Source organism: Oncorhynchus nerka, linkage group LG12 (assembly GCF_034236695.1).
Source record: "Oncorhynchus nerka isolate Pitt River linkage group LG12, Oner_Uvic_2.0, whole genome shotgun sequence".
Lineage (NCBI taxonomy): Eukaryota > Metazoa > Chordata > Actinopteri > Salmoniformes > Salmonidae > Oncorhynchus > Oncorhynchus nerka.
Window position 1 is genome coordinate 90402675 of NC_088407.1, and position 25840 is coordinate 90428514.

At 46.2% G+C, this 25840-nt stretch overlaps 1 protein-coding gene across 1 annotated transcript in view; it reads left to right on the top strand.

The window, feature by feature from the left end:
* The window catches only part of LOC115115213 (dynactin subunit 1-like), a 130481-nt gene that overhangs the window by 39898 nt on the left and 64743 nt on the right, over positions 1 to 25840 (top strand). Inside the window, exons 8-9 of the mRNA XM_065025966.1 lie at positions 4267 to 4426; positions 20767 to 20871. Coding sequence (XP_064882038.1) covers positions 4267 to 4426; positions 20767 to 20871 — 265 coding nt within the window. The remainder of the gene's footprint in view (positions 1 to 4266; positions 4427 to 20766; positions 20872 to 25840) is intronic.

A 25840-nucleotide genomic window follows, 5' to 3' on the forward strand; every position in this document is an offset into this window, starting at 1 on the left:
GCAGGTAGCCTAGTGGTTACCAGTTAACCCAGGTGACCAGGTAACCCAGTTCCTAGACCAGTTAACCCACTGTTGTAGACCAGTTAACCCACTGTTCCTAGACCAGTTAACCCACTGTTCCTAGACCAGTTAACCCACTGTTCCTAGACCAGTTAACCCACTGTTCCTAGACCAGGTAACCCAGTTCCTAGACCAGTTAACCCACTGTTCCTAGACAGGTTCCAGGTAACCCACTGTTCCTAGACCAGTGTAACCCACTGTTCCTAGACCAGGTAACCCAGTGTTTAGACCAGTTAACCCAGTTCTAGAGGCAGGTAACCCACTGTGGTTAACCAGTGTAGACCCACTGTTCCTAGACCAGTAACCCAGTGTTTAGACCAGTGTAGACAGTTAACCCACTGTTCCTAGACCAGTTAACCCACTGTTCCTAGTGGTTAACCCAGTGTAGACCAGGTTCCTAGACCAGGTAGCCCAGTGTTTAGACCAGTTAACCCACTGTTCCATGTTAGCCCAGTGGTTAGACCAGTGTAACCCAGGGGTGGCAGGTAACCCAGTTCCTAGACCAGTGTTTAGACCAGTGTAACCCAGTTCCTGACCAGGTAGTCTAGACCAGTTAACCCACTGTTTAGACCAGTTAACCCACTGTTCCTAGACCAGTTAAGGTAGTTCCTAGTGGTTAGAGTGTAGACTGTTCCTAGACCAGGTAAGTCTAGTGGTTAGACCAGTTAACCCACTGGAGGCAGGTAGTCTGTGGTTAGACCAGTTAAGACTGGAGGCAGGTAGCCTAGTGGTTAGACCAGTTAAGAGGAGACCAGGTAGCCTAGTGGTTAGACCAGTTAAGAGGAGGCAGTTAACCCAGTGGTTAGAGCTGTAGAGTTAAGCTGTTCCAGACCAGTCTAGTGGTTAGACCAGTTAAGGAGGCAGGTAACCCACTGTTCCTAGTGGTTAAGTGTTCCTAGAGGAGGTAGACCAGTAACCCAGTGTTCCTAGACCAGTGTAAGGAGGCAGGTAGCCCAGTGGTTAGACCAGTGTAACCCACTGTTCCTAGACCAGGTAACCCACTGTTCCTAGACCAGTGTAACCCAGGAGTTAACCAGGTAGCCTAGTGGTTAGAGTGTAACCCACTGGAGACCAGTTAACCCACTGTTTAGAGTTAACCCACTGGTAGGTAACCCAGTTCCTAGTGGTTAACCCACTGTTCCTAGACCAGTTAGGTAGCCTAGTGGTTAGACCAGTGTAACCCACTGGAGACCAGGTAGCCTAGTGGTTAAGACTGTGGAGGTGGCAGGTAGTCTAGACCAGTTAAGAGTGTTAGACCAGGAGGTAGGTTAGTTCCTAGTGGTTAACCCGCTGTTCCTAGACCAGGTTCCTGACCAGTTAACCCGCTGTTCTAGTGGTTAGACTGTTCCTAGACCAGGAGGCAGGTAAGTTCTAGTGACCAGTTAACCCACTGTTCCTAGACCAGTTAACCCACTGTTCCTAGCCTAAGTGGTTAGAGTTAGAGGAGGTTCCAGGTAAGTTCCTAGTGGTTAAGTGTAGAGTTAACCCAGGTAGCCTAGTGGTTAGGCCAGTTAACCCACTGGAGACCAGGTAACCCACTGTTCCTAGTGGTTAACCCAGTGTGGAGGTGGCAGGTAACCCACTGTTCCTAGTGGTTACCCACTGTTCCTAGAGGAGGTACTGGTACCCTAGTGTTCCTAGACCAGTTAACCCCACTGTTCCTAGGCAGGTAGTCTAGTGGTTAGAGTTAGAGAGGCAGGTAGTTCTAGTGGTTACCCCACTGTGTAGAGGAGACCAGTTAACCCTAGTGACCAGTTAAGAGTTCCTGACCAGTTAACCCCAGGACCAGTGGTTCCTAGAGTAACCCCCACTGTTCCTAGACCAGTTAACCCAGCCTAGTGGTTAACCCCACTGTTCCTAGAGGTGACCAGGTAACCCAGTGTTCCTAGAGTTCCTAGAGTTAACCCACTGTTCCTAGGCCAGTTAACCCAGTGTTTAGACCAGTTAACCCACTGTTCCTAGAGGTTCCTAGGCAGGTAACCCACTGTTCCTAGACCAGTTAACCCACTGTTCCTAGAGGAGTTAACCCACTGTTCCTAGACCAGTTAACCCACTGTTCCTAGACCAGGAGACCAGGTAACCCAGTGTTCCTAGACCAGTTAAGAGGAGACCAGGTAACCCAGTTCTAGTGGTTAAGACTGTTCCTAGACCAGTTAACCCAGGTTCCTAGTGGTTACCCAGTTGTAGAGTTAACCCACTGGTAGTCTAGTGTTTAGAGTGTTAAGAGGCGGACCAGGTAGCCCAGTGTTTAGAGTGTAACCCAGGAGACCAGGTACTGTTCCTAGACCAGTTAACCCACTGTTCCTAGACCAGTTAACCAGGTTCCTAGACCTAAGTGGTTAGACCAGTTAACCCACTGTTCCTAGACCAGGTACCGTTCCTAGACCAGTAGTTAACCCAGTGTTCCTAGACCAGTTAACCCAGTTCCTAGTGGTAACCCACTGTTCCTAGACCAGGTAACCCAGTTCCTAGTGGTTAACCCACTGTGTAGACCAGGTTCCTAGACCAGTTAACCCACTGTTCCTAGACCAGTTAACCCACTGTTCCTAGACCAGTTAACCCACTGTTCCTAGACCAGTGTAGTTCCTAGGTTAACCCACTGAGACCAGTTAACCCACTGTTCCTAGTGGTTAACCCACTGTTCCTAGGAGTTAACCCACTGTTCCTAGGCCAGTTAACCCAGTGGTTAGAGTTAACCCCACTGTTCCTAGGCAGGTAGCCTAGTGGTTAACCCAGTTCCTAGACCAGTTAACCCAGTGGTTAGACCAGTGTAACCCAGTTCCTAGACCAGTTAACCCCACTGTTTAGACCAGTTAACCCAGTTCCTAGACCAGGTAACCCCACTGTTCCTAGACCAGTTAACCCCAGTGTAGAGTTCCTAGACCAGGTAACCCCACTGTTCCTAGACCAGTTAACCCCACTGTTCCTAGACCAGTTAACCCCAGTGTTCCTAGACCAGTGTAAGAGTTCCTAGACCAGGTAACCCCAGTCCTAGTGGTTAGAGTGTAGAGGTGGCAGGTAGCCAGTGTAGAGTTAACCCAGGTAGCCAGTTAAGTGGTTAGAGTGTAGAGTTCCTGGCAGGTAGTCTAGTGGTTACCCACTGTTCCTAGAGGTTCCTGACCAGGTAACCCAGTTCCTAGTGGTTAAGAGTTGTAGACCAGTTAACCCCACTGTAGGCAGGTAGCCCAGTGGTTAGAGTGTAAGAGTTCCTGGCAGTTAACCCCAGTTCTAGTGGTTACCCCAGTTCCTAGAGGTAGGCAGGTAGCCTAGTGGTTAGAGTGTAGTTCCGACCAGGTAAGCCCAGTGGTTAGAGTTAAGGGCTAGACCGGTTAAGCCCAGTGTTCCTAGAGTGTAACCCCACTGTTCCTAGACCAGGTAGCCTAGTGGTTAGACCAGTGTAACCCAGGGGTGACCAGGTAGCCCAGTTCCTAGAGCGTTAACCCCAGTTCCTAGACCAAAAAGTTTAGACCAACACTGTTCCTAGACCATAACCCTAAGTTCCTGACAAGGTAAAAACCAGTAACCCACTGTTCTGTTAACCCACTGTTCCAAGACCAGTTAACCCACTGTTCCTAGACCAGTTAACCCACTGTTCCTAGACCAGTTAACCCACTGTTCCTAGACCAGTTAACCCCACTGTTCCTAGACCAGTTAACCCCACTGTTCCTAGACCAGTTAACCCCACTGTTCTGTTCCTAGACCAGTTAACCCACTGTTCCTAGACCAGTTAACCCCACTGTTCCTAGACCAGTTAACCCCACTGTTCCTAGACCAGTTAACCCCACTGTTCCTAGACCAGTTAACCCCACTGTTCCTAGACCAGTTAACCCACTGTTCCTAGACCAGTTAACCCGCTGTTCCTAGACCAGTTAACCCACTGTTCCTAGACCAGTTAACCCACTGTTCCTAGACCAGTTAACCCCACTGTTCCTAGACCAGTTAACCCACTGTTCCTAGACCAGTTAACCCACTGTTCCTAGACCAGTTAACCCACTGTTCCTAGACCAGTTAACCCACTGTTCCTAGACCAGTTAACCCACTGTTCCTAGACCAGTTAACCCACTGTTCCTAGACCAGTTAACCCACTGTTCCTAGACCTTCATTGTAAATAAGAATTTGTTCTTTAACTGACTTGCCGAGTTAAAATAAAGTTTAAATAAATAAAGTTTAAATAAATGTGTTTTTTTTATAAATACCTTGTCTCAGGATGCGTGACCTGTCTGTGTCGGAGAAGCAGGAACATGTGAAGCTCCAGAAGCAGACAGAGAGGAAGAGCACAGAGCTGGACACCCTGAGGACTCAGAGAGAGAAACTCCAGGAGGAGATGAAACTGGCCGAGAGGACCATTGATGAACTCAAAGAACAGGTCAGCAAACAGCACATGGTTATACGGTTAATCTACGTTTTCAAGGGGAATGTCACCCTGGGCTTGTTTTCCATCAGGTCTTTCTAGGACAGTGGGATGTGTTTCACACATAATTGCCCAGAAGTAAGGCAGGTCAGGGCTTCCCGAGCTGAATGATACACCCTATGACAGCTTCCTGTGTGTTTGTATTTGTTTTTATTATGGATGCCCATTTAGTGTTTCTTCACAGGTGTATTTTTACCTGCTTTTTAAAAATCTGATTCTACTGCTGCATCGGTTACCTGATGTGGAATAGAGTTCCATGTAGTCATGGCTCTATGTAGTTCTGTGGAATAGAGTTCCATGTAGTCATGGCTCTACGTAGTACTGTGGAATAGAGTTCCATGTAGTCATGGCTCTATGTGGTACTGTGGAATAGAGTTCCATGTAGTCATGGCTCTATGTAGTACTGTGGAATAGAGTTCCATGTAGTCATGGCTCTATGTAGTACTGTGGAATAGAGTTCCATGTAGTCATGGCTCTATGTAGTACTGTGGAATAGAGTTCCATGTAGTCATGGCTCTATGTAGTACTGTGGAATAGAGTTCCATGTAGTCATGGCTCTATGTAGTACTGTGGAATAGAGTTCCATGTAGTCATGGCTCTATGTAGTACTGTGTGCCTCCCATAGTCTGTTCTGGACTTTTGGACTGTGAAGAGACCTCTGGTGGCATGTCTTGTGGGGTGGTCAGGGTGTCTGAGCTGTGTGCCAGTAGTTTAAACAGACAGATCGGTGAATTCAACATGTCAATACCTCTCACAAATACAAATAGTGATGAAGTCAATCTCTCCTCCACTTTGAGCCAGGAGGGATTGACATGCATATTATTAATATTAGCTCTCTGTGTATCTCCAAGGCCAGCCGTGCTGCTCTGTTCTGAGCCAAATGCAATTTTCCTAAGTCCCTTTTTGTGGCACCTGACAACACAATTGAACAGTAGTCCAGGTGAGACAACACTAGGGCCTGTAGGACCTGCCTTGTTGATAGTGTTGTTAAGAAGGTAGAAACTAGGGCCTGTAGGACCTGCCTTGTTGATAGTGTTGTTAAGAAGGTAGAAACTAGGACCTGTAGGACCTGCCTTGTTGATAGTGTTGTTAAGAAGGTAGAAACTAGGGCCTGTAGGACCTGCCTTGTTGATAGTGTTGTTAAGAAGGTAGAAACTAGGGCCTGTAGGACCTGCCTTGTTGATAGTGTTGTTAAGAAGGTAGAAACTAGGGCCTGTAGGACCTGCCTTGTTGATAGTGCTGTTAAGAAGGTAGAAACTAGGGCCTGTAGGACCTTCCTTGTTGATAGTGTTGTTAAGAAGGTAGAAACTAGGGCCTGTAGGACCTGCCTTGTTGATAGTGTTGTTAAGAAGGTAGAAACTAGGGCCTGTAGGACCTGCCTTGCTGATAGGGCTGTTAAGAAGGTAGAAACTAGGGCCTGTAGGACCTGCCTTGCTGATAGTGTTGTTAAGAAGGTAGAAACTAGGGCCTGTAGGACCTGCCTTGTTGATAGTGCTGTTAAGAAGGTAGAAACTAGGGCCTGTAGGACCTGCCTTGTTGATAGTGTTGTTAAGAAGGTAGAAACTAGGGCCTGTAGGACCTGCCTTGTTGATAGTGCTGTTAAGAAGGCAGAGTATCACTTTATTATGGACAGACTTCTCCCCATCTTAGCTACTGTTGTATCAATATGTTTTGACCATGACAGTTTACAATCCAGGGTTATTCCAAGCAGTTTAATCACCTCAACTTGCTCAATTTCTACATTATTTATTACAAGATTTAGTTGAGGTTTATGGTGAATTTAGGTTTATAGTGAATAGTGAATAATTTGTCCCAAATACAATGCATTCAGTTTTCTTAAAATATATTTAGGACTAACTTATTCCTTGCCACCCACTCTGAAACTAACTGCAGCTCTTTGTTAAGTGTTGCAGTCATTTCAGTCTCTGTAGTAGCTGACGTGTATAGTGTTGAGTCATCCACATACACAGACACACGGGCTTTACTCAAAGCCAGTCTCATGTCATTAGTAAAGATTGAAAAAAGTAAGGGGCCTAGAGAGCTGCCCTGGGGAATTCATGATTCTACTTGGATTATATTGGAGAGGCTTCCATTAAAGAACATCCTCTGTGTTCTGTTAGACAGGTAACGCTCTATCCACATTGTAGAAGAGGGTGTAGAAGGGGGTGTAGAAGGGGGTGTAGAGCCATAACACATACACTATCGTTCAAAAGTTTGGGGTCACTTAAAAATGTCCTTGTTTTTGAAAGATAACCACATTTGTTGTCCATTAAAATAACATCAAATTGATCAGAAATACAGTGTAGACATTGTTAATGTGATAAATTACGATTGTAGCTGGAAACGGCATATTTTTTTAATGGAATATCTACATAGGAGTTCAGAGGCCCATTATCAGCAACCATCACTCCTGTGTTCCAAAGGCACGTTGTGTTAGCTAATACAAGTTTATCATTTTAAAAGGCTAATTGATCATTAGAAAACCCTTTTGCATTGATGTTAGCACAGCTGAAAACTGAATATATTCTGAATATCAACAGCAACACCTCCACCATTGGCATTTCTGTATTTTCTGTAAATGTTATAACCTTATATTGCTACCACTGTATCATCAAGAGTATTGTCTAAGTGAGTTTCGGAGATGTCATCTGTTGCTAGCAGGTTATTAATTTCATTAAGCTTGTTAAAATATTTTGGGCACTTTTCTGGGATACTTGCATGTTTTCGTTGCTTGACCACAGGTCAAAACATTGTTCTGCAGTTTTGACTGTAGCCTATATCTATATTTGCGGGTTAGGGTTGGGTGCTAGCCTCTGATTTTCACTTGATCACATATAGTGGTAGCAATTGCGGGTGGGTGCGGGTGAACAAACAGCCGACCCGCGCACAGCTAATGTACACCCTGGTCCGTCTAATGTTACTAGCCCCAATTCTGACTTCTGATTTCTGTTTCACTAATATCTGCTCTTGTAAAAGCCTGGGTTTGCTTTACTGGGAAGCTTAGCAGAAGTATATATTATAATTTTATTTATGTTAATGCAGGGTGAGCTTCCTACTAGGGCACACCGCATCAGTGCTAAAAGCATAACCATAAATCTGGTTCATAGGCACATGATCGCTGCATAAAATAACTGTAGGATCAGCATTCAGGGTTTTATTAAGATGGCGCGTTTTACGTGCCCCCAACCGATTGTGTTTCTTTGTTCGTTTATCTGCGTTGTTTGTAACTTATTTGTATACTCATTTTGTACACTACCGTCTCTTATGACTGAAAATAACTTCTAGACATCAGGACTGCTATTACTCACCACGGACTAGCAGAGTCCTTTTTCTTCTTTCACGACTCTGACGAGCCCGAGGCGGAGGATATACGGCTCCCTCGGGGACAGGCCCCAACCCCTGTGATCTGCGTGAAGAGGAGGCGCCGGAGAGCGGGCTGCCTTCTGAGGATTCGGAGGCGATCGAATAAACCCCCACTTCCCTCAGTTCTGCTAGCAAACATGCAATCTTTGGACAATACAATCAGCGAGTTACGCGGAAGATTAAACTACCAACGGGACATTAAAAACTGTAACGTCTTATGCTTCACGGAGTCGTGGATAAATGACGACAATATCAACATACAGCTGGCTGGTTATACGATGTACCGGCAGGATAGAACAGCGGTGTCTGGTTATACGATGTACCAGCAGGATAGAACAGCGGTGTCTGGTTATACGATGTACCGGCAGGATAGAACAGCGGTGTCTGGTTATACGATGTACCAGCAGGATAGAACAGCGGTGTCTGGTTATACGATGTACCAGCAGGATAGAACAGCGGTGTCTGGTTATACGATGTACCGGCAGGATAGAACAGCGGTGTCTGGTTATACGATGTACCGGCAGGATGGAACAGCGGCGTCTGGTAAGACAAGGGACAGCTGTCTATGTATTTTTGTAAATAACAGCTGGTGCACTATATCTTAGGAAGTCTCAAACTATCGCTCGCCCGAGGTCGAGTATATTATGATAAGCTGTAGACAACACTACCTAACGAGAGAGTGCTCATCTCATACCTTTGTAGATGTTTACATACCACCACAGTCAGAGGCTGACACTAAGACAGCATTAAATGAGCTGTATTCCGCCGTAAGCAAACAAGAAAATGTTCACCCAGAGGCGGCGCCCCTAGTGGCCGGGGACTTTAATGCAGGGAAACTTAAGTCCATTGAGGAGTACACCACATGTGTCATTGGCTTCATCAATAAGTGCATTGATGATGTCATCCCCACAGTGACCGTACGTACATACCCCAACCAGAAGCCATGGATAACAGGCAGCATCCGCACTGAGCTAAAGGCTAGAACTTCCGCTTTCAAAGAGCGGGACTTTAACCCAGAAGCTTATAAGAAATCCCGCTATGCCCTCCGACGAACCATCAAACAGGCAAAGCATCAATACAGGACTAAGATCGAGTCATACTCCACTACATACTACGCAAACCATTACAGACTACAAAGGGAAGCACAGCCGAGAGCTGCCCAGTGACACAAGCCTACCAGACGAGCTAAACTACTTCTATGCTCGCTTCGAGGCAAATAACCCTGAAATGTGCATGAGAGCACCAGCTGTTCCGGACTACTGTGTGATCACGCTCTCCGCAGCCGATGTGAGTAAGACCTTTAGACAGGTCAACATTCACAAGGCCGCAGGGCCAGACGGATTACCAGGACGTGTACTCTGAGCATGCGCTGACCAACTAGCAAGTGTCTTCACTGACATTTTCAACCTCTCTCTGTCCGAGTCTGTAATAACAACATGTTTTAAGCAGAGCACCATAGTGCCTGTGCCCAAGAACACTAAGCTAACCTGCCTAAATGACTACAGACCCATAGCACTCACGTCTGTAGCCATGAAGTGATTTGAAATCATCCCAGAAACCCTAGACCCACTACAATTTGCATACTGCCCCAACAGATCCACAGATGATGCAATCTCTATTGCACTCCACATTGCCCTTTCCCACCTGGACAAAAGGAACACCTATGTGAGAATACTATTCATTGACTACAGCTCAGCGTTCAACACCATAGTGCCCTCAAAGGTCATCAATAACCTAAGGACCCTGGGACTGAACACCTCTCTCTGCAACTGGAGCCTGGACTTCCTGACGGGCCACCCCCAGGTGGTCAGGGTAGGTAACAACACATCTGCCATGCTGATCCTCAACACGGGGGCCCCTCAGGGGTGCGTGCTCAGTCCCCTCCTCTACTCCCTGTTCACCCATGACTGCACGGCCAAGCACGACTCCAACATCGTCACTCAATTTGCTGATGACACAACAGTGGTAGGCCTGATCACTGACAACAACGAGACAGCCTATAGTTTAAGTTTACAAGACTCCTGAACATCTAGTCAAATGGCTACCCAGACTATTTGCATTCCCCCCTCTCCACACCACTGCCACTCTCTGTTGTCATAGTCACTTTAATTAACTCTACCTACATGTACATACTACCTCCACTAACAGGTGCACATTGACTCTGTACCCTTGTATATGTTGTTATTTTTTACTGCTAATTACTTGTTACTTTTCTCTCTTATTCTTATTCTTATCCATATTGTTTTGAAACTGCACTGTTGGTTCGTAAGTAAGAATATAACTGTAAGATCTACAGCTGTTGTATTCGACGCATGTGACAATACAATTTGATTTGATTTCAGTTAGAGGGACATACATTAGGTTACTTACATTGTGTCTTCCAACACCCCTGGGATAATGTACATTTTGCTGAAGCATTATGATGACTCAGCGACACAATGGTAGGGATTAACTGAGCTGGACTCGGGTCATTGATAAGTCATTGTCTCAACGCAGCCATATAGTGCTGTGAAAGGATCCAGGAACCCAGATGATTTGGGTGGATCCCATCCTCCTTATAATACTGTGAAAGGATCCAGGAACCCAGATGATTTGGGTGGATCCCATCCTCCTTATAAAGCTGTGAAAGGATCCAGGAACCCAGATGATTTGGGTGGATCCCATCCTCCTTATAATACTGTGAAAGGATCCAGGAACCCAGATGATTTGGGTGGATCCCATCCTCCTTATAATACTGTGAAAGGATCCAGGAACCCAGATGATTTGGGTGGATCCCATCCTCCTTATAGTGCTGTGAAAGGATCCAGGAACCCAGATGATTTGGGTGGATCCCATCCCCCTTATAAAGCTGTGTAAGGATCCAGGAACCCAGATGATTTGGGTGGATCCCATCCTCCTTATACTGCTGAGAAAGGATCCAGGAACCCAGATGATTTGGGTGGATCCCATCCTCCTTATACTGCTGTGAAAGGATCCAGGATCCCAGATGATTTGGGTGGATCTTTTATTAGTGTCCAGCAGAGAGTCGATCAGCTCTTTAAAATCCAGTTTCAACTGTCAGGAGCTGCCCTTCCTAATGTCATTAAAACCTGGCCCCCCTAGCTACTGGGGCGGCAGGGTAGCCTAGTGGTTAGAGCGTTGGACTAGTAACCGGAAGGTTGCGAGTTCAAACCCCCGAGCTGACAAGGTACAAATCTGTCATTCTGCCCCTGAACAGGCAGTTAACCCACTGTTCCTAGGCCGTCATTGAAAATAAGAATGTGTTCTTAACTGACTTGCCTGGTAAAATAAAAAATAAAAAACCCACATGGACTTTGATAGAACCAATGTCCATGTCCTGACGTAGTCCATTCAGGACCAGTCATTTACTCGAGCTCCAGGATAGGACATTGTTTCTACACGAGGAACAGTCACATTTCATACCATGGATCTGCCCAAATTCACAGCTACAGATTGTTACACCAGATAATGTGATTTAACCAAATATTTTGACTGGGAGTAACAGGATAGGTACCGTTTGGAGTAGCAAATCAAACCACATTTGTCACATGTGTCGAATACAACAGGTGTAGTAGACCTCACAGTGAAATGCTGAATACAACAGGTGTAGTAGACCTTACAGTGAAATGCTGAATACAACAGGTGTAGTAGACCTTACAGTGAAATGCTGAATACAACAGGTGCAGTAGACCTCACAGTGAAATGCTGAATACAACAGGTGTAGTAGACCTCACAGTGAAATGCCGAATACAACAGGTGTAGTAGACCTCACAGTGAAATGCTGAATACAACAGGTGTAGTAGACCTCACAGTGAAATGCCGAATACAACAGGTGTAGTAGACCTCACAGTGAAATGCCGAATACAACAGGTGTAGTAGACCTCACAGTGAAATGCCGAATACAACAGGTGTAGTAGACCTCACAGTGAAATGCCGAATACAACAGGTGTAGTAGACCTTACAGTGAAATGCTGAATATAGGGTTAGGGTTATATATTTTGTATAGATAATAACAGAGAGTAGCAGCAGCATATAAGGGGGGAGGGCAATGCAAATAGTCTGGGTATCCTTTTGATTAGATGTTCAGGTGTCTTATGGCTTGGGGAAGAAGCTGTTTAGAAGCCTCTTGGACCTAGACTTGCCATGCGGTAGCAGAGAGAACTAGTCTATGTCTAGGGTGGCTGGAGTCTTTGACAATTTTTAGGGCCTTCCTCTGACACCGCCTGGTATAGAGGTCCTGGACGGCAGGAAGCCCCGGTGATGTACCCTTCTGTAGTGCCTTGCGGTCGGAGAGAATTTTGTAGTGCCTAGCACAGAGAATTTTTGACATACCTTAGCGATGCCTTCTTAGTTCTTCATCTTTGTCCTCGATTCGGGTAAACCGGAGTCTCGTAAAATGTCCGTATCCAGTTGCAGAGTCAGATACAATAAAAACAGTGTAGTACAGTTCAGTGTGTCTCCGGTGTCGAGAACCAGTGATTTACCCAAAGATTTTTGCTCGCCATCTTGTCTATTTCAGGTCTTCTCACTCATTGATGATGTGATTGTGACATGCAGGAACCCAAGTCCTTTTGTTCACCCGACCTAGAATACCTCACAATCAAATGCCGACCGCATTACCTCCCGAGATAATTATCTTCGGTTATCGTCACAGCTGTGTATATTCCCCCTCAAGCCGATACCACGACACCTCTCAAGGAACTACACTGGACCTTGTGCAAACTGGAAACATCATCTTTGGGGCTAATAAAGAAGAGCTGAGAAAAATGCAACCAAAGTTCTATCAACACACGCCTCGCACTTCAAGAAAACTCTTCGTTGTTACGGAATCCGGGATGGCTACAAGGCCCTCCCTTCGGCAAATCAGATCACGACTCCATTTTGCTTAAAATAGGCAGAAACTCAAACAGGAAGTACCTGTGCTAAGGTATTGTCAACACTGGTCTGACCAATCGGAATTCATGCTTCAAGACTGCTTTGATCAAGCGGACTGGGACTTGTTCCAGGTTTCCTCTGAGACAAACATAGACATATACACTAAAACAGTGACTGAGTTCATCAGGAAGGTGTATAGGGGATGTTGTTCCCACTGTGACTATTAAAACCTACCCAAATCAAGAACCGTGAAATAGATGGCAGTATTCATCACAAAAACCGAAAGCACAAACCACCGCATTTAAACCATGGCGACTGGTGACTGGGAATATGGTTGAATACAAGCAGTTCAGTTATGCCCTCAGTAAGGTAATCAAAATACCCTCCTCTTCCTCCTCCAGAAAACCAAGCTGACGCCCAGCGGCGCTGATGTCATCAACCCCCCCCCCCCTTCTGTGAAAGCTTGTTGGCCTACGTGTGATGAGACTGATAGCCCTGACAGCGTGGAGGGTAGCAGGGTAGCTTAAATTTCCCCATTTGATATAAATGATGACAACATCAAGATTATATTATACAGTTGAAGTTGGAAGTTTACATACACTTAGGTTGGAGTCATTAAAACTCGTTTTTCAACCACTCCCCCAATTTTTTATTAACAAACTATAGTTTTGGCAAGTCGGTTAGGACATCTACTTTGTGCATGACACAAGTCATTTTTCCAACAATTGTTTACAGACAGATTATTTCACTTATAATTCGCTGTATCACAATTCCAGTGGGTCAGGAGTTTACATACGCTAATTTGTTTGTGCCTTTAAACAGCTTGGAAAATTCCAGAAAATTATGTCATGGCTTTAGAAGCTTCTGATAGGCTAATTGATGTCATTTGAGCCACTTGGAGGTGTACCTGTGGATGTATTTCAAGGCCTACCTTCAAACTCAGTGCCTTCACAAAATAGATGGCTTCATGAGGTAGGAAAATGATGTGGTTATATTGAAGCAACATCTCAAGACATCAGTCAGGAAGTTAAAGCTTGGTCACAAATGGGTCTTCCAAATGGACAATGACCCCAAACATACTTCCAAATGGGTCTTCCAAATGGACAATGATCCCAAGCATACTTCCAAAGTTGTGTCAAAATGGCTTAAGAACAACAAAGTCAATGTATTGGAGTGGCCATCACAAAGCCCTGACCTCAATCCCATAGAAAATGTGTGGGCAGAACTGAAAAATGTGTGTGAGCAAGGAGGCCTACAAATCTGTCTCAGTTGAACCAGCTCTGTCAGGAGGAATGGGCCAAAACCCAACTTATTGTGGGAAGCTTGTGGAAGGCTACCCAAATTGTTTGACCCAAGATAAACAATTTCAAGGTAATGCTACCAAATACTAATTGAGTGTATGTAAACTTCTGACCCACTGGGAATGTGATGAAAGAAATAAAAGCTGAAATAAATCGTTTTCTCTACTATTATTCTATTATTCTGACATTTCACATTCTTAAAATAAAGTGGTGATCCTAACTGACCAAAGACAGGGAATTTTTACTAAGATGAAATGTCAGGAATTGTGAAAAACGGAGTTTAAATGTATTTGGCTAAGGTGTATGTAAACTTCCGACTTCAACTGAACATATCGTGTTATCGTGTTAGACAAACAGACCGATCCTGGAGACAAACAGACCGATCCTGGAGACAAACGGACCGATCCTGGAGACAAACGGACCGATCCTGGAGACAAACAGACCGATCCTGAAGACAAACGGACCGATCCTGGAGACAAACGGACCGATCCTGGAGACAAACGGACCGATCCTGGAGACAAACGGACCGAGCCTAGAGACAAAAGGACCGATCCTGGAGACAAACGGACCGATCCTGGAGCCAAACGGACCGATCCTGGAGACAAACGGACCGATCCTGGAGACAAACGGACCGATCCTGGAGACAAACGATCCTGGAGACAAACGGACCGATCCTGGAGACAAACGGACCGATCCTGGAGACAAACGGACCGATCCTGGAGACAAACGGACCGATCCTGGAGACAAACGATCCTGGAGACAAACGGACCGATCCTGGAGACAAACGATCCTGGAGACAAACGGACCGATCCTGGAGACAAACGATCCTGGAGACAAACGGACCGATCCTGGAGACAAACGATCCTGGAGACAAACGGACCGATCCTGGAGACAAACGGACCGATCCTGGAGACAAACGATCCGATCCTGGAGACAAACGGACCGATCCTGGAGACAAACGATCCTGGAGACAAACGGACCGATCCTGGAGACAAACGATCCTGGAGACAAATGGACCGAGCCTAGAGACAAACGGACCGATCCTGGAGACAAACGGACCGATCCTTTAGCCAAACGGACCGATCCTGGAGACAAACGGACCGATCCTGAAGACAAACGGACCGATCCTGGAGACAAACGATCCTGGAGACAAACGGACCGATCCTGGAGGCAAACGATCCTGGAGACAAACGGACCGATCCTGGAGACAAACGATCCTGGAGACAAACGGACCGATCCTGGAGACAAACGATCCTGGAGACAAACGATCCTGGAGACAAACGGACCGATCCTGGAGACAAACGATCCTGGAGACAAACGGACCGATCCTGGAGACAAACGGACCGATCCTGGAGACAAACGATCCGATCCTGGAGACAAACGGACCGATCCTGGAGACAAACGATCCTGGAGACAAACGGACCGATCCTGGAGACAAACGATCCTGGAGACAAATGGACCGAGCCTAGAGACAAACGGACCGATCCTGGAGCCAAACGGACCGAGCCTAGAGACAAACGGACCGATCCTGGAGACAAACGGACCGAGCCTAGAGACAAACGATCCTGGAGACAAACAGACCGATCCTGGAGACAAACGGACCGATCCTGGAGACAAACGGACCGATCCTGGAGACAAACGGACAGATCCTGGAGACAAACGGACAGATCCTGGAGACAAACGAACCGATCCTGGAGACAAACGGACCGATCCTGGAGACAAACGGACCGATCCTGGAGACAAACGGACCGATCCTGGAGACAAACGGACCGATCCTGGAGCCAAACGGACCGATCCTGGAGCCAAACGGACCGAGCCTAGAGACAAACGGACCGATCCTGGAGACAAACGGACCGATCCTGGAGACAAACGGACCGATCCTGGAGACAAACGGACCGAGCCTGGAGACAAACGGACCGAGCCTGGAGACAAAAAAGTGCAGGTGCATTTCAAATGGGTTGTACGACAGATTAACCTCTTAGTCCGCCCCATCCCGCATGCGGTATCGTTACTACAGCCTCAAGCTCATTAGCATAATGCAACGTTAGCGATTTTTTTTAAATCGCAAATGAAACGAAATAAATATGCCTGTTCTCAAGCTTAGCCTTTTCTTAACAATCCTGTCGTCTCAGATTTTCAAAATATGCTTTAGATCCAGAGAAAATCACTAATTTGTGTAAGAGTGGTGATAGCTAGCTTAGCGTTAGCATTAGCATTTAGCACGCAACATATTCACAAAAACCAGCCAAGGAATCAAATAAAATAATTTACCTTTGAAGAACTTCAGATGTTTCAATGAGGAGACTCTCAGTTACATAGCAGATGTCCAGTTTTTCCTGAAAGATTCTTGTGTAGGACACATCGTTCACTTTTGTTACTATGCATATGGCTACCGAAACTAACCGAAAATTCAGTCACCTACATGTCGAACTTTTTTCCGAATTAACTCCATAATATCGACTGAAACATGGAAAACGTTGTTTGAATCAATCCTGAAGGTGGTTTGTCATATTTCTCTCCATTGAAAGCACCGTCCTTGTAGCCTGGTTTGTTCTGAGATTTGAATGGAAAAATACCGGGACCTGACTTTTGCGCACCAATTGGCACCGCAGACACCTAGCGGGACACCTGGTAAATGTAGTCTCTTATGGTCAATCTTCCAATGATATGCCTACAAATACGTCACAATGCTGCAGAGACCTTGGGGAAACAAGAGAAAGAGTCCGTTTATTCCTGTCGCATTCACAGCCATATAAGGCGATCATGGAAAACGTAGCCTCAGAAATCCTGTGCATTTCCTGGTTGGTCATACATCTTGGTTTTGCCCGAAACATTTGTTCTAAGGGACTCACAGTGAAAATCTTTGCATTTCTGGAAACGTAAGACTGTCTTCTTTCCAAAACTATCAATTCCAAGCATATTCGAGCATCTTTTCGTGACAAAATATTGCGCTTAAAACGGGCACGTCTTTTTATCCAAAAATGAAATACTGCCCCTATAGGACTAACAGGTTAAAAACCCCGTAGATGGTTGTGTTATTCACCAAAAATGGGCCGGGTATACAGTGAGCCATGTTGGCTCTTTGGAGCCAGAATGTGTCATGGACTGTGGGAATGGATAGACTGATTTTATACACCGCACTAAACTTTCTATCCAAGCTGGGAAAGAGCGCGAGGAAGGCTCATACAGGCTCTGGCTATACATGACATTTGTATAATTATTTATTTTTATCAATTGGTTGCTGATTAGTATGCTGTTGCATTGAACATGTATTTTACAATCTGCAATGTTTGAATTTCCAACTTCAATTACTGAACCAGTCAGTACATGGTTGCCGGGCCAACCAAAAGTGGTTTTATTTGTCCAAATACTTATAACTTCTTCAAATTGGAGGAACTTGGTACACAAAGTTGTTGTTTTTTCCTAAAAAATGTGAAACAAAAATACCCTCAAATAAAAGGTGACATTTTGTACTGTTGCCTAATATGAAACATTTATTTTTATCTCATGTCCAAAATGCTGGAGTATAGAGACACATTTATTTGTGCTTCACTGTCCAAATAAATACAGAGCTCTGATTGTATCTTTACACATTTATATCCATAACTGTAAGTGTCTTTATCTATATACCATTTACATGATTAATAAGCTCTACAGATTTAGTTTTTCCCGACTGAATCGGAAAAAAGCAACTTCTCTGGTTGAAAACAGCCATAGATATGAGACGGAAACCTTTTTCTAGTGTAACAATTGACTCAAGTGTAAATAGGAAAACTATTTATTTAGTAAAACTGAGATTTACGAGATGATTAAGGAAAACAAATTGTATGTCACGGAATTTAAGGCTATGCAATAGTTTTCCTTCCTTCTATTTCAATCATGCCCATATGCCCACAGCTGTAACGAATATGATGGGAGACATGATGGGAGACAGAGTGCTGGTTTCAAGCTCAGGGCGCAGCAGGTGTTTTATTGGTAAAGGACCACAGGAGGAGGCAGGTAGCTGGGTTCAGGGCCAGGTAGAAGGTCATACACAGGAGGAGGCAGGTAGCTGGGTCCAGGGGCAGGCAGAAGGTCATACACAGGAGGAGGCAGGTAGCTGGGTTCAGGGCCAGGTAGAAGGTCATACACAGGAGGAGGCAGGTAGCTGGGTTCAGGGTCAGGTAGAAGGTCATACACAGGAGGAGGCAGGTAGCTGGGTTCAGGGGCAGGCAGAAGGTCATACACAGGAGGAGGCAGGTAGCTGGGTTCAGGGCCAGGTAGAAGGTCATACACAGGAGGAGGCAGGTAGCTGGGTTCAGGGCCAGGTAGAAGGTCATACACAGGAGGAGGCAGGTAGCTGGGTTCAGGGCCAGGTAGAAGGTCATACACAGGAGGAGGCAGGTAGCTGGGTCCAGGGGCAGGCAGAAGGTCATACACAGGAGGAGGCAGGTAGCTGGGTTCAGGGCCAGGTAGAAGGTCATACACAGGAGGAGGCAGGTAGCTGGGTTCAGGGCCAGGTAGAAGGTCATACACAGGGACTCCAAACAAGGACAATGACCCCAAGCATACTTCCAAAGAAAGGGAGCGCTGTCCTCGGATAAGCTTTCTACATTCTAATCTTACCTCATTATATAATTATAATGTCAAGACGGATCAGCTCCTATTATCACCTACAGCTGCAAATACTGAGACGGATTATACTAATGCTTACCAAATAAAAATGTACTAAATCCCTGATTTGGCACATCATTGATCACGCTAGGCTACGCAGCATGAAATATACTGAGTCAAATTACAGACAGTAGCCTACAAGTAGCAAAATATAACTCAATTGATTGAACATGATTAAGATAAGCATTACAGCCTACTATATATATATATATTATGTTGTTATCTCGGTTTTCATTTGAATAATATTTTTTATACGTTGAGTGTTTGAATCGATTGGAAAGACAGCTTTGTTGTGTTTTTTGTGACGACCTGGACCTCCCTATTTTGAAGTCACAGTGCAGTTAAAATACACATTTTCCTGTGTTTTTATTGGGTTGAACGGTTCTGGGAACTTTCCCCAAATTCCCAGGTTTCCTGTAAAGGAAAAGGTTTATGTTACAAACTCTTAACACGGCTGCTGGTGAGGGAATAAGAATAATTGTAGTCCCTGATGGCTGTGTTGATGGGGCTGATGGCTGTGTTGATGGGGCTGATGGCTGTGTTGATGGGGCTGATGGCTGTGTTGATGGGGCTGATGGCTGTGTTGATGGGGCTGATGGCTGTGTTGATGGGGCTGATGGCTGTGTTGATGGGGATGATGGTTGTGTTGATGGGGCTGATGGCTGTGTTGATGGGGATGATGGCTGTGTTGATGGGGATGATGGCTGTGTTGATGGGGCTGATGGCTGTGTTGACGGGCCTGATGGCTGTGTTGATGGGGCTGATGGTTGTGATATGTGTTCCAGGTGGATGGGGCTGATGGCTGTGTTGATGGGGCTGATGGTTGTGATATGTGTTCCAGGTGGATGGGGCTGATGGCTGTGTTGATGGGGCTGATGGCTGTGTTGATGGGGCTGATGGCTGTGTTGATGGGGCTGATGGCTGTGTTGATGGGGCTGATGGTTGTGATATGTGTTCCAGGTGGATGGGGCTGATGGCTGTGTTGATGGGGCTGATGGTTGTGATATGTGTTCCAGGTGGATGGGGCTGATGGCTGTGTTGATGGGGCTGATGGTTGTGTTGATGGGGCTGATGGCTGTGTTGATGGGGCTGATGGCTGTGTTGACGGGCCTGATGGCTGTGTTGATGGGGCTGATGGTTGTGATATGTGTTCCAGGTGGATGGGGCTGATGGCTGTGTTGATGGGGCTGATGGCTGTGTTGATGGGGCTGATGGTTGTGTTGATGGGATTGATGGCTGTGTTGTTGGGGCTGATGGCTGTGTTGTTGGGGCTGATGGTTGTGTGTGGTCTGTGTTCCAGGTGGATGGGGCTGATGGCTGTGTGTGGTCTGTGTTCCAGGTGGATGGGGCTGATGGCTGTGTGTGGTCTGTGTTCCAGGTGGATGGGGCTGATGGCTGTGTTGTGATCTGTGTTCCAGGTGGATGGGGCTGATGGTTGTGTTGATGGGGCTGATGGTTGTGATATGTGTTCCAGGTGGATGGGGCTGATGGTTGTGTTGATGGGGCTGATGGTTGTGTTGATGGGGCTGATGGCTGTGTTGATGGGGCTGATGGCTGTGTTGATTGGGCTGATGGTTGTGTTGATGGGGATGATGGCTGTGTTGATGGGGCTGATGGTTGTATTGATGGGGCTGATGGCTGTGTTGATGGGGCTGATGGTTGTGTTGTGATGTGTTCCAGGTGGATGGGGCTGATGGCTGTGTTGATGGGGCTGATGGCTGTGTTGATGGGGCTGATGGTTGTGATATGTGTTCCAGGTGGATGGGGCTGATGGCTGTGTTGATGGGGCTGATGGCTGTGTTGATGGGGCTGATGGTTGTGATATGTGTTCCAGGTGGATGGGGCTGATGGCTGTGTTGATGGGGCTGATGGCTGTGTTGATGGGGCTGATGGCTGTGTTGATGGGGCTGATGGTTGTGTTGATGGGAATGATGGCTGTGTTGTTGGGGCTGATGGCTGTGTTGTTGGGGCTGATGGTTGTGTTGTGGTCTGTGTTCCAGGTGGATGGGGCTGATGGCTGTGTTGATGGGGCTGATGGCTGTGTTGATGGGGCTGATGGTTGTGTTTATGGGGCTGATGGTTGTGTTGTGATCTGTGTTCCAGGTGGATGGGGCACTAGGAGCTGAGGAGATGGTGGAGACTCTGACAGAGAGGAATCTAGACCTGGAGGAGAAAGTCAGAGAGCTGAGAGAGACCGTCGTTGATCTGGTGAGACAGATACACCACAGACAAACTGGCACAGACACACCACAGAACAACTAGGACAGACACAAGACAGACACACCACAGACCAACTGGGACAGACACAGACCAACTGGGACAGACACAGACCAACTGGGACAGACACAGACCAACTGGGACAGACACAGACCAACTAGGACAGACACAGACCAACTAGGACAGACACACCACAGACCAACTAGGACAGACACAGACCAACTAGGACAGACACAGACCAATTAGGACAGACACACCACAGACCTTCTAGGACAGACACACCACAGACCAACTGGGACAGACACAACACAGACCAACTGGGACAGACACAGACCAACTAGGACAGACACAGACCAACAGGGACAGACACAGACCAACTAGGACAGACACACCACAGACCAACTGGGACAGACACAACACAGACCAACTGGGACAGAAACAGACCAACTGGGACAGACACAGACCAACTGGGACAGACACAGACCAACTAGGACAGACACAGACCAACAGGGACAGACACAGACCAACTAGGACAGACACACCACAGACCAACTAGGACAGACACACCACAGACCAACTAGGACAGACACAGACCAACTGGGACAGACACACCACAGATCAACTAGGACAGACACAGAGCAACTGGGACAGACACACCACAGACCAACTGGGACAGACACACCACAGACCAACTAGGACAGACACAGACCAACTGGGACAGACACAGACCAACTGGGACAGACACACCACAGACCAACTAGGACAGACACAGACCAACTGGGACAGACACAGACCAACTATGACAGACCAACTGGGACAGACACAGACCAACTAGGACAGACACACCACAGAACAACTGGGACAGACACAGACCAACTGGGACAGACACAGACCAACTAGGACAGACACAGACCAACTAGGAAAGACACAGACCAACTAGGACAGACACACCACAGACCAACTGGGACAGACACAGACCAACTGGGACAGACACAGACCAACTAGGACAGACACAGACCAACTAGGAAAGACACACCACAGACCAACTGGGACAGACACAGACCAACTAGGACAGACACACCCCAGACCAACTAGGACAGACACAGACCAACTAGGACAGACACACCACAGACCAACTAGGACAGACACAGACCAACTGGGACAGACACAGACCAACTAGGACAGACACAGACCAACTGGGACAGACACACCACAGACCAACTGGGACAGACACACTACAGACCTTCTAGGACAGACACACCACAGACCAACTGGGACAGACACAGACCAACTGGGACAGACACAGACCAACTAGGACAGACACAGACCAACTGGGACAGACACACCACAGACCAACTGGGACAGACACACTACAGACCTTCTAGGACAGACACACCACAGACCAACTGGGACAGACACAGACCAACTGGGACAGACACAGACCAACTAGGACAGACACAGACCAACTGGGACAGACACACCACAGACCAACTGGGACAGACACACTACAGACCTTCTAGGACAGACACACCACAGACCAACTAGGATAGACACACCACAGACCAACTAGGATAGACACACCACAGACCAACTAGGATAGACACACCACAGACCAACTAGGATAGACACACCACAGACCAACTAGGATAGACACACCACAGACCAACTAGGACAGACACAGACCAACTGGGACAGACACACCACAGACCAACTAGGATAGATACAGACCAACTGGGACAGACACAGACCGACTAGGACAGACACACCACAGACCTTCTAGGACAGACACAGACCAACTGGGACAGACACACCACAGACCTTCTAGGACAGACACAGACCAACTGGGACAGACACAGACCAACTGGGACAGACACAGACAAACTGGGACAGACACACCACAGACCTTCTAGGACAGACACAGACCAACTGGGACAGACACAGACCAACTGGGACAGACACAGACAAACTGGGACAGACACACCACAGACCTTCTAGGACAGACACACCACAGACCAACTGGGACAGACACAACACAGACCAACTGGGACAGACACAACACAGACCAACTGGGACAGACACAGACCAACTGGGACAGACACAGACCAACTAGGACAGACACACCACAGACCAACTAGGACAGACACAGACCAACTGGGACAGACCAACAGACCAACTGGGACAGACCAACTAGGACAGACACACCACAGACCTTCTAGGACAGACACAGACCAACTGGGACAGACACACCACAGACCAACTAGGACAGACACAGACCAACTGGGACAGACACACCACAGATCTTCTAGGACAGACACAACACAGACCAACTGGGACAGACACAACACAGACCAACTGGGACAGACACAGACCAACTAGGACAGACACAGACCAACTGGGACAGACACAGACCAACTGGGACAGACACACCACAGACCTTCTAGGACAGGCATGGTTGGGGGTCAATTCCATTTCAATTCCAGTCAATTCAGGAAGTACACTGAAATTCAAATTATCTTCAATGCTTTTCAACGGGGTAAAATGTGGAGTTTAATTAGAATTTGGTTTACTTCCTAGACATTTTAGATAAACATTGTATTTCTGTGTTCCGAATTTCACTACACCTGACTACAACAGGTGTAGTAGACCTTACAGTGAAATGCTGAATACAACAGGTGTAGTAGACCTTACAGTGAAATGCTGAATACAACAGGTGTAGTAGACCTTACAGTGAAATGCTGAATACAACAGGTGTAGTAGACCTTACAGTGAAATGCTGAATACAACAGGTGTAGTAGACCTCACAGTGAAATGCTGAATACAACAGGTGTAGTAGACCTTACAGTGAAATGCTGAATACAACTGGTGTAGTAGACCTTACAGTGAAATGCTGAATACAACAGGTGTAGTAGACCTCACAGTGAAATGCTGAATACAACAGGTGTAGTAGACCTTACAGTGAAATGCTGAATACAACAGGTGTAGTAGACCTTACAATGAAATGCTGAATACAACAGGTGTAGTAGACCTCACAGTGAAATGCTGAATACAACAGGTGTAGTAGACCTTACAGTGAAATGCTGAATACAACAGGTGTAGTAGACCTTACAGTGAAATGCTGAATACAACAGGTGTAGTAGACCTCACAGTGAAATGCTGAATACAACAGGTATAGTAGACCTCACAGTGAAATACTGAATACAACAGGTGTGGTAGACCTTACAGTGAAATGCTGAATACAACAGGTGTAGTAGACCTTACAGTGAAATGATGAATACAACAGGTGTAGTAGACCTCACAGTGAAATGCTGAATACAACATGTGTAGTAGACCTTACAGTGAAATGCTGAATACAACAGGTGTAGTAGACCTCACAGTGAAATGCTGAATACAACAGGTGTAGTAGACCTCACAGTGAAATTCTGAATACAACAGGTGTAGTAGACCTCACAGTGAAATGCTGAATACAACAGGTGTAGTAGACCTTACAGTGAAATGCTGAATACAACAGGTGTAGTAGACCTCACAGTGAAATGCTGAATACAACAGGTGTGGTAGACCTTACAGTGAAATGCTGAATACAACAGGTGTAGTAGACCTTACAGTGAAATGCTGAATACAACAGGTGTAGTAGACCTTACAGTGAGATGCTGAATACAATACAGTGAAATGCTGAATACAACAGGTGTAGTAGACCTTACAGTGAAATGCTGAATACAACAGGTGTAGTAGACCTCACAGTGAAATGCTGAATACAACAGGTGTAGTAGACCTCACAGTGAAATGCTGAATACAACAGGTGTAGTAGACCTTACAGTGAAATGCTGAATACAACAGGTGTAGTAGACCTCACAGTGAAATGCTGAATACAACAGGTGTAGTAGACCTTACAGTGAAATGCTGAATACAACAGGTGTAGTAGACCTTACAGTGAAATGCTGAATACAACAGGTGTAGTAGACCTCACAGTGAAATGCTGAATACAACAGGTGTAGTAGACCTTACAGTGAAATGCTGAATACAACAGGTGTAGTAGACCTCACAGTGAAATGCTGAATACAACAGGTGTAGTAGACCTTACAGTGAAATGCTGAATACAACAGGTGTAGTAGACCTCACAGTGAAATGCTGAATACAACAGGTGTAGTAGACCTTACAGTGAAATGCTGAATACAACAGGTGTAGTAGACCTTACAGTGAAATGCTGAATACAACAGGTGTAGTAGACCTTACAGTGAAATGCTGAATACAACAGGTGTAGTAGACCTTACAGTGAAATGCTGAATACAACAGGTGTAGTAGACCTCACAGTGAAATGCTGAATACAACAGGTGTAGTAGACCTCACAGTGAAATGCTGAATACAACAGGTGTAGTAGACCTTACAGTGAAATGCTGAATACAACAGGTGTAGTAGACCTCACAGTGAAATGCTGAATACAACAGGTGTAGTAGACCTTACAGTGAAATGCTGAATACAACAGGTGTAGTAGACCTTACAGTGAAATGCTGAATACAACAGGTGTAGTAGACCTCACAGTGAAATGCTGAATACAACAGGTGTAGTAGACCTTACAGTGAAATGCTGAATACAACAGGTGTAGTAGACCTCACAGTGAAATGCTGAATACAACAGGTGTAGTAGACCTCACAGTGAAATGCTGAATACAACAGGTGTAGTAGACCTTACAGTGAAATGCTGAATACAACAGGTGTAGTAGACCTTACAGTGAAATGCTGAATACAACAGGTGTAGTAGACCTTACAGTGAAATGCTGAATACAACAGGTGTAGTAGACCTTACAGTGAAATGCTGAATACAACAGGTGTAGTAGACCTTACAGTGAAATGCTGAATACAACAGGTGTAGTAGACCTTACAGTGAAATGCTGAATACAACAGGTGTAGTAGACCTTACAGTGAAATGCTGAATACAACAGGTGTAGTAGACCTTACAGTGAAAT